We start from the raw sequence: 15,017 nt of genomic DNA on the forward strand, positions 1-15,017 counted from the left end.
AACTGAAATTGTTGTAGTAAACCTTTAAGCACTCACCACTGGGTGTTGTAAATAGTTTGCATTCCTGGGATGTACAGCTGCGAACATTCACATGTCATAGGCTGGACGTTAAACACTGTTGTGATGATGGGTGGAGTCATCTTGTGGTTGGCCATCACAATACCATTCATATATTTCCTTTCTGTTCACGCCTTGTATCCAGGTACTACTTCCCCACTACCCCAAATAGCACAAACACCCACCCTCAAGGAGTGTCCAATTTGCCAAGCAGTATGACTGACAGCAGTAGTGGAAAAAAATCATTGGGGAAGGGGGTTGAGGGGCACTATGAAACACTATATCTTTTGCAATGTTAAGTCTGCTTACTCAAACAGCTTCCCTTGTTTATCATTTGCTTACAAATATCACTAAAATCAGCATTATCTGTCTCTGGAAAATGTGTGTGCAGAACATAAGCAGCCCTTCTTGCCTTGCTAGACATACACTTGAGATTGCCTTCTTTAAACTTTGCACCCACCTGAAAAACAGCATTTTCCCACAACTTTATTACTTTTTACCCTCAGTACATCTTGTCCTTTCCTATCTCAATCCAAAACATGTCAATGGGCCATGGCAGGAAGACAACCTCTGTATTCAAAAAAGCACTCTATTCTCAAACTCCTAACTTTACTCAGTTCTGCTCTCTCTAATGTTATCTCTCTAATATTGCCTCTACTTACGAAGCTGCCTTTCAATATAGCACTCGCTGTCTTTGGCTCTTAGTAAGCTTGCCCCTGCGACCTTCCTAACCCCCCGACATGACTGAACAATTAGAGAAGATATGAAAAGGCTGCATGTGCACTTGAATGAAAATGAAGGAAATCTAGCATCAATAGCGACTTCTTACATTGCAAGGTGTAACAAAGCAGATTGTTAGCAGGTAGTTTTGCCTTCTGGGACAGGCTGAGATGGAAGCAAGTTTGAAGAGGCATAAGAGACTCTTTAAAAACACATCAGATCTCAATGGGAAAAAATCATGTTGAATATCTATACTGATGTGGACTTGGTAATGTGTCAGGAACAAAATGATGCCACATCATTTGATGGAAATCAAAATTAACTTACAAAGGGCTAAATTTAATTGCAGCAAATCAGAATCGTAGGCAATAGCTTGTTTGACCCCTATGGACTTGTATGCATGCCTGACACTGTCGGGGCATACTCCTAATGAGATGAGGGATGGTGTTCAAAGCACTCTCCTCCCAGATCTGGACCAGGGCATCACTGGAAAATATCAGGAAAATAAATTGGAAAGGATTAACTAGAGTCTACCCTCTACAATCTGTCAGGAATGCTGCAGCTAGACTTATCCATCAATCCTCATCTGCTCCTCCTCTCTGCAGATCGCACCCCTTCCCCTCACACAAACTTTCTTGCGCCAGTCTGAAGCCATAATAGGCTATGAGTCAGCAGGGGGCATTTGCTGGGAGCCCTGTGAGAAGGGCTTCTGCTGCAACACTTGTTGGTATCTATTGTTTGACAATGTCTATTTTTTTATTTTTAGATGTTCAGTGTCATGGGGGCCTAGTGGATAACACTCTCTCTTTGTAGCACTAGGGTTCCTGACTTAAATCTTGGCTAGGGCACTATCTGCATGGTGTTTGGATTGCTTGTGTAAATGTTCTCCAATATTCCGAAAACATAAAGATAAGTTACCGTCATTGGTTTCCCCTGATCTGGCCTATGATAGAGACATAAAACTTTGAATGTGGTAGGAATTCGATTATGAGCTCCACTGAAGGTTGATTAGTGACATGACCATATATACGAAGCACTGTGGAAGGTGTCAGCGTTATATAAATACACAATAATAATAATAATTACCTTACTTTTTTATTTGGCTCCAGTGGTAGGATGAATGTTTGAAGGGCAAGAACATTTGTAAAGTTTAGTGTCACTTTCAAATAGAGCTTGATGATTAAAAAGGTAGACTTCCACTCCAAATTCTTATGACATAATTTAATGATTTCCTTAAAGATTCATTTTTTTTCTGGGCTAAAATGCAAACTAACTGTGCCACTGTTGATGAAGACAATAGTGACTCGTCTTGTCAGCTATACATGGGAATATGTCAAAACAACTTAGTTCATTGTTTCCAGAGTGTTAAAAATAGACTGTGTATATTTTATAAGCCCCCAGGTCAAACAATGATTCATAATTGTATGAATACAAACAGGCAGCATAACTATAGCCAGTTCATACTGGATCTCTCAGAAACAGAATAAAGGTCTCACGCAATATTAAGTGTAGGTCTGTAATAAAGATGGAGAGGCAGCTGCGGGGAACAGCGCTACCACCGCAGCTGCCTCCAGCTCTCTACTAGCAATGTATCCGTGCCTCGGGCGTCAAGCACACCGAGGATGGGTCTGTCAGCCGCCCATAAGATTACATTGTCGCGTGCACGCGCGCACAGACAGGACCTTTATGCGGGGAGGAGGCGCGTTAGCTGACATCAGAGGAGATGCTCGCCGCTCCTCATTGGCTGATAGGAGGGGGCGTGCCGAAGGGGGTCTCCTCTGCTTTATAAGCCTAGCTGAATCACTCGCAACTTGTCTGCTGTTGCGAATACTTTGTGTTAGCGCTCAGACCTTAGATAGTTCCGGTGTGCTTTGATCTGGGAGGAAACCGGGGATTTCACACAAGATAGGAATTATTTGATAGCTATTAAGTTACTTCTTTACTGTGTTATTGTCTGTGTATGACTCTGGCTCGTTCTGACAACTCTTCCGCTCAGTGATTCTGTACCTTTGCCCATCTGATCTTGCTGCCGACTCTGCCTGTTAATATCTTCTTGTCTCTGCCTTCCGATTTTGTACTGCATCTGTCTGTCTGTTGCCAACTCGATTAGTCTGACCACTCTACTCTCACCAGAGGGCCCTTGACTCTGGTGAGGGACGCTGTACTGTTAGTACCCACCAGCTCCTCTGGTGAGGTTTAGCTAAATCTATCAATACTACTGTTGCACCAATCACTATACTTGCTATTAGCTATCTCATCAGCTGTCTGGTATATCTGTATTATTGGTGATTCTGCAGATCACCATATAATCAGATATATATCTGTATTATAGGTGATACTGCAGATCACCTGATAATCAGAACTCTGTTCATGCTGACACATATCGTTACAAGGTCATTATTTGTCATTTATCTTGCATTGCAGAAACATAACCAGCTAGACTAAACCCAGTTCAAGACATAACAAAATTGTCTTGAACTAATTGATGCACTTCTATTTATTTCAACCAACACCAAAGGAGGAAGGAGGTAGTTAAAGGCAGAGCTAGCACTACCATTCCGGCAAAGGTCTACCCGACATGTGCACCACGGGGCCCCTGCACCATATTTGGCAGGATTGTGATTTACCTGTCCGGGTCACTGCTTCGTTCATGCTCACCTTCTTCATACCTGCTGGCTGCCTCTTCTCCATGACCTGTCGCAAGTCATTACACATTAACATGCATCGGGTTACAGAGCAAAAGGCAGCCAGTGGGGATGAAGATAGGGAGCACGGACAGAGCAGCACGTCGGAACAGGTGAGTTGCAATGCTGAAACAAATAGTGCAGGGGCCCCGGGGAGCCAGCAAAGTTGGGGGAAGGGGCTGCATTTTCTAGGGTGATGCTCCAGGGACCCATTAGAGATCGAACTGGCCCTGATAATAGATAAATAGCATAGTTTTAGCAAACAATTACAGAATTAAAGAATCAAGTTGTAATCATATCTATGAAAAAATCCACTATACCAGGGTGACCAGTTGATAGAGGAAACAATCGATAATGCATTGGTGCAGGTGCAGGATGGATTGGACCCACCAATAGAGATGGCCCGAACATTTCGCCAGCGAACAGTATTCTGTAGACTTCTGCTGTTTGCAATCGAGGCGAACAGTGAACATTTGGGGTGTCCGACCCCTATACATCATCTTTTAGCTAAAGTTTGACCCCTTACCTCACAGTCAGCAGACACATGGCAGCCAATCAGCTAGCACCCCCTTCTGGACCTCCCACCCTCCTATCAAAAAGCAGTTGCGGTGGCCATATTGGATTCCTTCTCTGCTGGCTGCTGACTGTTAGTGAGAGCAGGGTCAGACTTGCTGCAGACAGATAGGGAAAGCATTAGCTAGGCCTGTGCCCTCATACCTCACTTGCTGTGAAAGCATCCAAAACAGCCCTTTTTAAGGGCTAGCACATCGGTCTCCTGTGTTTTTTTTGTGTGTGACACTTCACAGCCCACTGATCCCAGAGCTGTGTGCACATTACTGCTGTTGCTACATTAAGTTGCACACACAGTACCACTCCAGTGCATTATTATTTCACTGTATTCTGATAGTACTATTGCATTTCTCTGCGTTAGACACTCCATAGCCCACTGGCACCCTGTACATAATGTGATTTCTGCCCTTTAGGTATTAAAACCAGACTTTGCATCAACTCCATAATTTTTGGTTTGACTTTTGGCATGGTTTGCCCTCCGGCATGCCACAGTTCAGATGTTAGACCCCTTGAAACAGCTTTTCCATCACTTTTGTGGCCAGAAACAGTCTTTGTAGGTTTTAAAATTTGCCTGCCCATTGAAGTCTATGGCGATTCACCAGATTCGCCTGTTCGCGAAAGGAAAATTTGATGTTCGCGACATCTCTACCCACCATCTTCTCTGTTTTTCATACAATACTTTCTCAATACTCTATAAGAAAATACAATTATTCACTAAAAATTGTACCGCTGATAAAAGGAAAAATGCGTGACGCGAGGAAATTTCTGCTTTATGGTTATTTCTTTGGAAATGTATTGCAATGGCATTTTTTTTTTATTTTTTTTTTGCATTTGTATGGGACTTTGCTTTTTTGTGATGTTTCTCCGCTTTCAATTCAGACAGCCGGTCTTTTTTTTCGTGTGCGATTCGTGTTTAAATGCAAGTCAATGGGAACGCATACAATTTGCATTTTGGCGTGTGATTTTAAAGTTAATTAGATAGATTTTCTTTTACATTAACTTCATTGGTCTTCACAGAAAAATTGCAATGTGAAATTTTGCATAGAGATCGCACAAATACGTACAAAAAAAGAGTACTAAATTCGCAAAAACAGAATTATGCATGTGGAAAATCACATGCATAAAACGCAAGCACAAATGTGAAGGTTCCCTCAATCTTTTAGGAATTTCTTATTTCTGAGAAGAAGACATACTATAGAGCAGGGGTCTCAAACTCAATTTACCTGGGGGGCCGCAGGAGGAAAAGTCAGGATGAGGCTGGGCCGCATAAGGAATTTCACAATCGCGGCGCATCGCCGCCTCTGCCCGCCCCTCTCACTCTTCCTTCACAGAGAGGGGCGGGGAGAGGCGGAGATCCGTGCGGCGATTGACGTCAGGAGGGGCAGAGCTGAAGCTGAAAGCTCTGCCCCTTCCAGGAAATGCCGGCGGATTGCCCCCAGGCGATTTGGGGGCTCTGCAGCCCTCGTTTAGCGGCAGGGATGCGGCGGATTTCTTGGGAACACTGAAGCGAACTATAAGGAAGCTTTTGCCGGCGAGGGCCACAAAATATTGTATCGAGGGCCGCAAATGGCCCGCGGGCCGCGAGTTTGAGACCCCTGCTATAGATCTTTCAGCCATCTTGCCTGTTTCACATTGAAATTCAATTCAGTTGTAAATCTGCTTTTAGTATTGACACCAAAAAAATTAAATAAAATGTTTCCATTGTAATTTTTTGCACTTACATTATTCTGACTTTGCTCTTCTGTCTTATACACCTTTGGTGCTATTTTTGAAGCAGAAACGTATATTAATTAACCTTCGATTTGACACTTAGTCCATGGATAGCTGTAGGTATTGCATGCTAAGTACAGCAGGATTATCAGTGGGCTCAGTGGGGCTTTGTGTTGCAGGGAAGAGTTAACACAATGAGTACTGCGATCAGCTGCCCCTCAGAAATAACTTTGTGAAACAAAAGGATGTGAAGACAGAATATTGTGGCGAGGAGTGAATTCTCTATGCTGCTTGCAGACAGCTCAAGGCCACCCATCTCCCAGAAATAGCTCCTCACTCTCACTCTGCCTATTGTCCTAGGCTCAGGAATGCATACAAGTGGATCCTAAATCCAGCTCTTGCAGAGGGCAGAGAGGTCAAGAAGTGAACAGAGGGGAATGAGGGTGTGAAATTTTAAGAGGTACCAGCCTCTCCTTACATGGAAAACCTGCTTTTTCTGGGTCACTGTCATCTCACCACAATCTGCTCCATGTCATTCAAGGGTTGTGTTACACAGACGCACAAACGTAGGCACACACCCACACCCAAAATTGCAGAGACAATAGCTAGTAGGTGAATGGGACCGGATAATAGATTTGGAAAAAGGAGGGGGGTAGCCCACAATAGAAATAGACAGATGACATGTTCCAAATAAGGTAGAGAGCTGTGGCTATAAAGGAACAAAAGGGACACATGTTCTATTGTCACCAAGGCAGAGTGAGCAGCCAGGCCTGGGGTAAGTTCACTGGACACACACACAACAGGTGTACCATACTGCATCCTCTACATAATAACCACTGCCGACAATATAACCATTGTTTTAACACACTTTTTTCCCCAACAATTAGTGAAGCCAGTTTATCAAGACAATAGAAACAAAATTGGAACAGTTTTTAATAAATCAGCTACTAAATAATACAAGAATTCTAGCTGGTTGCTCTAGGCAATGACTAATTTTGTTGTAGCATTTTTTTACTTTTTTTACACTGAAGTTGTATATTGCTATTAGCAGTAGGTGTGTAGGCAGGGATTCATAAGTATTGATTAACTGTTTATGCAGAAGGTGGCCTAAAATTAAATAGAATCTATCATTTAGAAAAAATATGGTTAAAAAATGAACAAAAGGTTGAGAAGGATGTTGTATAGCGATTATCACAGGATAATAGTAATACTAACTTCATAGTGCCAAATGCCTGCAGTTCCTTTTGTCTTAAGTTATATCCCTGTAGTATGCCTGCCCTGTTCTCAAATAACCGTTGTGCTCTACAATCCTATATAGTGTAAGCCAAGTGCTAAAATAGAACCTTAAGTGAAAATACACTGGATAAACAATTGTATCTATCCTTCTACTCCTAAAAATGACTTTTAGCTACCTCACAGGTTTATGTTATTTTTAAAAACTTAAAAAAATTAATTGTTTTGTCTCAGCTCAATGACAAAGTCTGCCCTGTGTCTAATGGAGCTAAAACAAATGAACTATTGACCTTTTTATCTATTCCCTGCTCTCAGAAGCTCGGTTCTCTGCCAGGAAAGTGTTTTATGGTTGTAATTCCTTAACAGTGAGGGATGCTATGGTCTGACTGGGTCCCAACTGGAGAAAAACTCCAGTTGTATAGCTGAATATTAACTCTTTCAGGCAGAGAAAGCTTCTGTACAGCTTTTGGCCCAGCAATGCGCCCAAGGGATTGGGCCCGGATGCCTGACGGGCGACATCATCCCACCGTGTGCATGAGCCTTTTGAGTGATCATTTTAAATTACCATTATTGCAAGTGTGTACTTAGATTTAGGACTAGCTAACTAAAGAGAGAACGGTTTGGCCTTGCCAATTTGACATCAAACATTCATTCAGGTTCATAAAATTTTTTCTAATAATTCTCCTGACCCTGATTGACCAGAGAACAGTCTTTAAGCCTCATCTACACGCGTAGATGAGGCTCCGATGTGTGTTATCAATCAAGCCGCTAATGCGGCTCGATTGATAAGATCCGACAGGTCGGATCTTGCTACCGCCAATTCCCTGCTCATTCCCCGCGAGGGGACAATGGCAGGGAATCGAGCGGAAGATAAGCGGCGCGGGGACGAGCGGGTATCGAATACGGCGCACGTGCGGGCGAGTGGGGACGTGGCGGGGACGCGGAAGAGGCGATCCGGCGGCTAATCGAGCCGTCGGATCGGGGCCTCATCTACGCGTGTAGATGAGGCTTTAGAGAATTAACCCCAGTTGTGACATTGTGAAAACAATGCTAATTACCGTATTTTTGGGATTATAAAACGCTCCGGACTATAAGACACACCTAGGTTTAGAGGACAAAAACCAGAGAAAAAAAATATACTAAACCTGGTGCATCCATGGTGAAGGGGCATCTTGTGGATTATGCCCCTTTTGTACCTCATGTCCCCTTGTACCTCTTGTGTCTCCCCGTGTTCTCCTGTATCCCATTGTGTTCTCCTGTGTCCCCCATGTGTCCCCCTCTTCCCTCCTTGTGTCCTCTTCTATGCCCCATTGTGTCCTTCTTGTGTCCTCCTTGTGTCCTCCTCTATGCCTCTTTGTGTCCCCCTGTGTCCTCAGTTTGTCCCCCTGTGTCCTCCTCTGCATGGGCACAGTACAGGGAGTCCCTGGCATTATGGTGGGTTGGAGGTTCTTATTGGCAGGTGTTCACAACTCAGGAACTCCCTGCATTTGGACTATAAGACGCAGTGACTTTTTGTCTCCACTTTTGGGGGAGAAAAAGTGAGTCTTATAGTCTAAAAAATACAGTAGCTTTATTAATGGTGTTTGTTGTAATAAGATGTCAGAGACTAAAACTTGTCAAATAATATGCAACGTGTGCTCCATCCAACAATTTGGATCATTTTTCTGCCATGCACTGCTCAGTTTCAATCAGATTTCAGCAGATATTTGTACAGAATTGATAAGTATGCCACCACCTCCAGCTTTTTTTTACCTATTAATGCAATGCAAAACTATGTGGCTGTTGATCATCTGCTCCTCAGGACGTAACTAAAAATCAGCAACACTTTGATGGGGCTCCTTACTGTTCAATACCCTTTCTCTGCCTCTTCTTGGTGACCCCTATAGCCTGGGGGACCATCTTACAAGCCTCATAAGACAAGTGTGTCCACCGGGATCTTCACACTCATAAGATATGTAGCCACAAAAAGACCTGATCTGGAGTGTCAGAGGAAGGGTATAGGTTAGTAATTGCCCCCCCCCCCCCCTCAGTCGCAGTGGCTGCTCCCCCCTATTTATGCCCCTGCCTCCGCCTTCGATCGATAAAGAGAATGTCTTTTCCCAATCAAGTTTAGATCAAACTTTTGGTTGAAATGACTTGAGAAATGCCCTTGTTTTAGGCCATTTTTGTTCTTGGTTAGTACATGCCTTTTTAAGTGGCACGTTCCCTTATAATACATTTCCTTCAGTGTAATTTGTACTTTTGGTGTTATCCGATACTGTTTTTAATCCATACTAAAAAGTCAGCATTTGTAATAATGCTTCCACATTACATCATCTTATGGCTTCAATATTAGACATATTTGTGTTTGATGATTACTATGTTTTGATACTCTCCCAGCTCAGTATGATAAGCTTTGCATGCCTTGCCAACAGCACTATGTACCCTGCCATCTCCAACACTTCAGCTATCTGTCTAACACTGCCTCATATCTTTCTGTTTCAATAAATGATGCTGTACTTGCTCTCTGTAACACTTGACTCTTCTCTTTATCTCATGTGTTTCTATAATCCCAACATGCGCCTCTTAGCAGGACTCCCTGATTATCTCTAATATTATTTCCATTGCCAAATGTTAATTATACCTTATTTTTCTGTCCAGAACGTGTCCTCTTGCTGGTTCCTTTCTGGTTCGTCAGTTGAAAAGAAGGTAAAACAAATCTATATCTAATCCTACTAATGATATTTCTTTAGAGATGTGAAATATAATATTCAGAGCCAACCAAAATGCTGTTCAAAAACAAGCAAAAATAGTCAAAATCTACTTTAAAAGGTGGCATAGTGGTTAGCGCTCTCGCCTAGCAGCGCTGGGTCCCTGGTTCGAATCCCAGCCAGGTCAACATCTGCAAGGAGTTTGTATGTTCTCCCCGTGTCTGCGTGGGTTTCCTCCGGGCACTCCAGTTTCCTCTCACATCCCAAAAACATACAGATAAGTTAATTGCCCCCCCCCCCTAAAAATTGGCCCTAGACTACAATACATACACTACACGATACATACATAGACATAGGACTCTGGTAGGGATTAGATTGTGAGCTTCTCTGAGGGACAGTTAGTGACTAGACTATTAACTATGTACAGCACTGCGGAAGATGTCGGCGCTATGTAAATACTAAATAATAATACTAATAATAAATATGGACACTAGATTTTCATCATTAGAGCCAATGGTTCATGACCAAATTCTAATGTCAGAGCAGCTTTCCCACAATGTCACATAGTTTTCCATCCTGCTGGATCGCTATACAAGCACTATTGCTTGGTGCCTTTTGCTTGTCTGATGACCTCCACTCGCTTGCCATCCCCCCTCGCCTCTCCATAGAAGCATATCTGTACAGCACTTGTCCCTGAAGTCCACTAAATCCCACCAAACCATTTTTTTAAATAGCTTAAGTTGATGCAAAACCTGCCAGTCTGGTAGCACTGCACACAACCTATGGGCAGCCACAGATGGGGAGATATAGAAGTTACCACATTATAAAATAATATAAGAGCAATGGATCAGAAGTTATCCATATAAAACAAAATATATATTTTTTCATTATTATTATTATTATTATTATTATTATTGGATTTATATAGCACTATCATTTTCCATGGCATATAAAACAAAACATGCAATTACCATATAAAACATCAGTTCACCCAAACAAAAAAAAAGATAATAATAATATTTTATGGTGGCCATACAGATAGCTTTATAAATGATATTTTATGCCAATTTTACTGAACAGTCAGTTTTATTAATGAAAGAAAAGGGGGAAAAAAATAAAAACAGGCCTTTATGAACAGAGGTAAAATAGAAGCATCATTCCGACAACCAAAACATTACGAGTAAGTAAGATAACCAGACTCTGACAACAGGTAACATGTAATAAAATAAAATAATAAAATTGGTAGAAAACAACAAACAATCAGCAAAGTAAAATAATACCCTTCTTTTTCAGACAGGTAATAAAGGCCAATAAGGCACTCTGACCCAATTTTCAACAGTTATCTGGGGCTCCACTATGGGCATATGTCAGTTTTTGCCAAATTAACAAGCTCTACTTACCTGGAGCTTCCACCAGCCCCTTGCAGCTGACATGTCCCACGCCAGACTTCCGCTCCCACCCGCCAGCCCGGGGGCCCCACAGTGCAAAAGCCGACCCCGCGAGGACGTCCTCTACTGAGCAGGCGCAGTAGAGGATGACCTGCCGATGACGGCCTCTGCAGCGGCGGGGACCCTGGGCTGGAGCTGAAAGTGGAGCTGTGGCGAGGGACAGGTTGGCTGCCAGGGGCTGGTGGAAGCCCCGGGTAAGTAGAGCTTGCATAGGTTACTTTGGCAATTTTCTTATGTCTGTCTGGTCAGTTTTTCAGAGTAAATTGTTTCATAAAAGCATATTTTTTTCTTTCTCTATAAATCAGTTTGTAATGCATCTTTGCGGTGCGGCCAGATTTCAGTGCAAGGAGCTAGGCTCACTCAATTTCTTTTACATTCTGGACATTCCAGTGATATAATTTACCTGCCTTAGTTCCTGGTGTGGTTCTGGTCCATCTCTTGAGTGCCCTCCATGTGCCTTGGGGTGATCCACCACTACCGTTGTATTGTTTATGGTTCAATTATATTTTCTAGTGATCAAAGCTTACCTAACCTTGTGACATAACAAAATTATGTATTTACTGTACAGTGCTTCAGTTAATGCTGCCTGGCGCTTTATAATTACTGAAAAAAAATAATAATGATCACAGCATACTCTATAAAGAATGGAGCTATGTTTCTCCTCCTATGTTCTGTTCTCCATGGTTCAGGCATGCTTCATATTTATTGGACTATTTTAAAAAATCTACATCAGCAGTGCATCGTTGACATACATATTTTATAAATATATATAGTACTGTATATAAAATATAAACACTATAGAGACGTTATTGTCTTAATTCTGTCTTTTTCTCTAGGCTTCACCATGGGAGACGCCCTAATGGCCGATTTTGGGGCAGCTGCATCCTACCTCCGAAAGTCTGACAAGGAGCGACTAGAAGCTCAGACTCGTCCCTTTGACATCAAGACAGAATGTTTTGTTACAGACCCCCAGGAGGAGTATGTTAAAGCCAAAATCATAAGCCGTGACGGGGCCAAGGTGACAGCTGAGACTGAGGGTGGCAAGGTAAAGCATTATATAGAATAAACAATCTTAATAAGAGTCATTTTTGTAATACAGTAGAGTCTAACCAGCAGTCTCAACTGACCAGCACAAATCGCCAGCAGAACTCACAGTGATGAAGGCTGTTTGTGGGCTCTGCTGTGCTGAAAGACTGGGTTCCACAGCTCCCCCAAGGTTAATATACTTTCAATGACTGTATGTTAACATTTAATAAGTTCATGGTACAGCAAATTCCCCTGCACAGGCGGGCATTGCCAGATACGTGTGCATGCCAGTTGCTTGAACACCTGGCCAAAAAAATCACAAACCTTCTCCCCATGCAGCAGAAAATACTTACCGTACCTGAGCCTCCAGGTGCCATCTTCTACCTTTCCTGTCGCCTGAGTTCTAGATGTATGTACAGTATATAGACTGGGGTATAGTACTGTATTAGTTGGGCCTCTGTAGTTCACTCTCTGTAGTAGAAGAAGGAAGGGTACAACCCTCCACCTAGGGTGGACTTGATATAGATAATAGGATAACAGAGGCACCAACAGGATAAAAAAACACTAAAAGAACTTAAAAACCCATCTTGGTAATAGAGGAGGTAGTGGTGGACTTACCTCCTCCAAGCAGAACATACGACTGTGGATTTTCAGTCAAAACAATTTTATTGGATACTCCAAATAAAGTGCAACGCTTTTCACGGGGTACAAACCCGCTTCATCAGGCAATAACAGATAGGAGTAAACAGCATCTGCCAGTATCATCAACGCTGAGCGAAACGCGTTGCACTTTATTTGGAGTATCCAATAAAATTGTTTTGACTGAAAATCCACAGTCATTTGTTCTGTTTGTGGAGGAGGTAAGTCTACCACTACCTCCTCTATTACCCACCCATCTCCCCACCTGCTTTGACAGTGGTTGCCTAATTGGTAACCCTGGTTTGTGAGTATTACATTAATATTATTACTCTTCCAATTATACAATACTAGTACATACTACACTATATTGGGCTCTTGGTGTTCTCTATTTTTCTCATGCAAACCAGAAAATTATATATTTACTTTGACACTGAACTCCTGAGTGCACAATATTATTCCTTAAACAGGGTATCTGCATAGAGAGACCGAACCAAGGAATAATAGGATGATATGACTGAAAACAAGGGAAACTCTCTTTCCTGAACATGGTTTTCTGGGGACACTTGAAGCTTAATTAAATCTGGAAGCAACATTACTGCCAAGGTGTCTCTCCCATAAAATATGCAACCTAAAGCAGATATCACCGTCTAAAATGCTAACATTTTCTTTATTTGAAAAAATGGTCACTTTTAGAGTACATAGGAGGCAGCAGAAGAGTATTCAGTGCTGGCCGGCCTTGTATAGTGGTAATGACTTCCACCTGGCTTGATTATGACCCAACTTCCCATTCATTTGAACAAGGATGGCATTGGTACCGGTATCTTATAATGGGCTGGGATTACTAGGGCTGCAATGTAAACAAGTGCTACACGATTCCATACTACAAAATACAGGCAAGGGAAGTACCTCATCCAATAATGATATCAATCTGGAAGTGTCCTAAGAGTGGATCTGGGGTTTTCTTTTTTTCTAGTAGAATCTTTATTTTTAGAAACATTATAGCATAGTAAGAGGTTCCTATGCATTAACTTAAAGAAAACCTGAACTGAAAATGAATAGTCAAAATAAGCATACACAAGTCATACTTACCTTCCATGTAGTCTACTCCTCAGTGTCTTTCTCCTCTCCCACGTCCTGTTTGTTCACTGTGATCAAGGGAATTTTTCGTCCTCCATTTTGAAAATGGCCATTACCCATAACAGCTTTCTGGTCAGCACACAGTTAAACTGTAACATCGCCCACTTGAGCCATAGGGAAACATTGACATTACCGGGCACATCAGTTTTCCTCTCGGCTATAACTGACAGCAACTGATATTTTACTGACAGCAACTGATCTATTTCAGATCTGACAAAATATTGTCAGAACTGGAAGGGATTATTGTCAGAAGAAAATGGTGAGCTTCTGAGAGGAACTGATGGCAAGGTAAATATGTAATGTTCATTTGAAGTTACCTCATGTGTTTATTTTAAATATTTGTACTCAGTACAGGTTCTCTTTAAAAACACGTCCTTGGTGTTTCAGAAAAATATAAGTATAAAGTAATTAGAAACTCTGATCACCTAGCTCCTGTTTTGTGTGCACAAAGGTTTACAAAATAATGTTGCAAGAATATGCAAATTTTAGGAATCATTTAAAGTCTTTTTATTATGTTATTTTAACTACTTATTTTATTTTTTGTATGTATTAAACCTCCATCAGTAATCCCATGCCTTTTATGATTCTGTCTAGACTGTCACTGTGAAGGAAAGTGATGTTCACCAGCAAAATCCACCCAAGTTCGACAAAATTGAGGACATGGCCATGCTGACCTTTCTACATGAGCCAGCCGTGCTGTTCAACCTCAAAGAGCGTTATGCAGCCTGGATGATCTATGTAAGAGCCATGCTCATATATTTCATAAATCCCTACTTATGAATATTTCCTCATGTATTAGATATGGTTCTGTGTTTATTCTATAAATATACTCTGCAGCTATAACTTTGTATTATTCTCTTTTTGCAGACATACTCGGGGCTGTTCTGTGTGACGGTGAACCCCTATAAGTGGCTTCCTGTGTACAATGCAGAGGTTGTGGCTGCTTATCGGGGGAAGAAGAGGAGTGAAGCTCCACCACACATCTTCTCCATCTCTGATAACGCCTATCAATACATGCTCACAGGTTAGTTATACTGGTTGGTGCTTCGAAGCAAACATGTCTCAAGGTTTGATAGTTTAACTATCAAACAAGAGAAGTTCAT

General features: G+C 42.0%; 1 protein-coding gene across 1 annotated transcript in view; it reads left to right on the forward strand.

Moving 5' to 3' along the window:
- The first annotated feature begins 6,490 nt into the window (after window positions 1-6,490).
- LOC137522254 (myosin-6) overlaps window positions 6,491-15,017 on the forward strand; it is a 50,047-nt gene continuing 41,520 nt past the window's right edge. The window contains exons 1-5 of the mRNA XM_068242285.1: window positions 6,491-6,516; window positions 9,615-9,662; window positions 11,949-12,157; window positions 14,509-14,652; window positions 14,782-14,938. Coding sequence (XP_068098386.1) covers window positions 11,957-12,157; window positions 14,509-14,652; window positions 14,782-14,938 — 502 coding nt within the window. The 5' untranslated portion in view covers window positions 6,491-6,516; window positions 9,615-9,662; window positions 11,949-11,956. The remainder of the gene's footprint in view (window positions 6,517-9,614; window positions 9,663-11,948; window positions 12,158-14,508; window positions 14,653-14,781; window positions 14,939-15,017) is intronic.

Source organism: Hyperolius riggenbachi, chromosome 1 (genome assembly GCF_040937935.1).
Source record: "Hyperolius riggenbachi isolate aHypRig1 chromosome 1, aHypRig1.pri, whole genome shotgun sequence".
Classification (NCBI taxonomy): Eukaryota; Metazoa; Chordata; class Amphibia; order Anura; family Hyperoliidae; genus Hyperolius; species Hyperolius riggenbachi.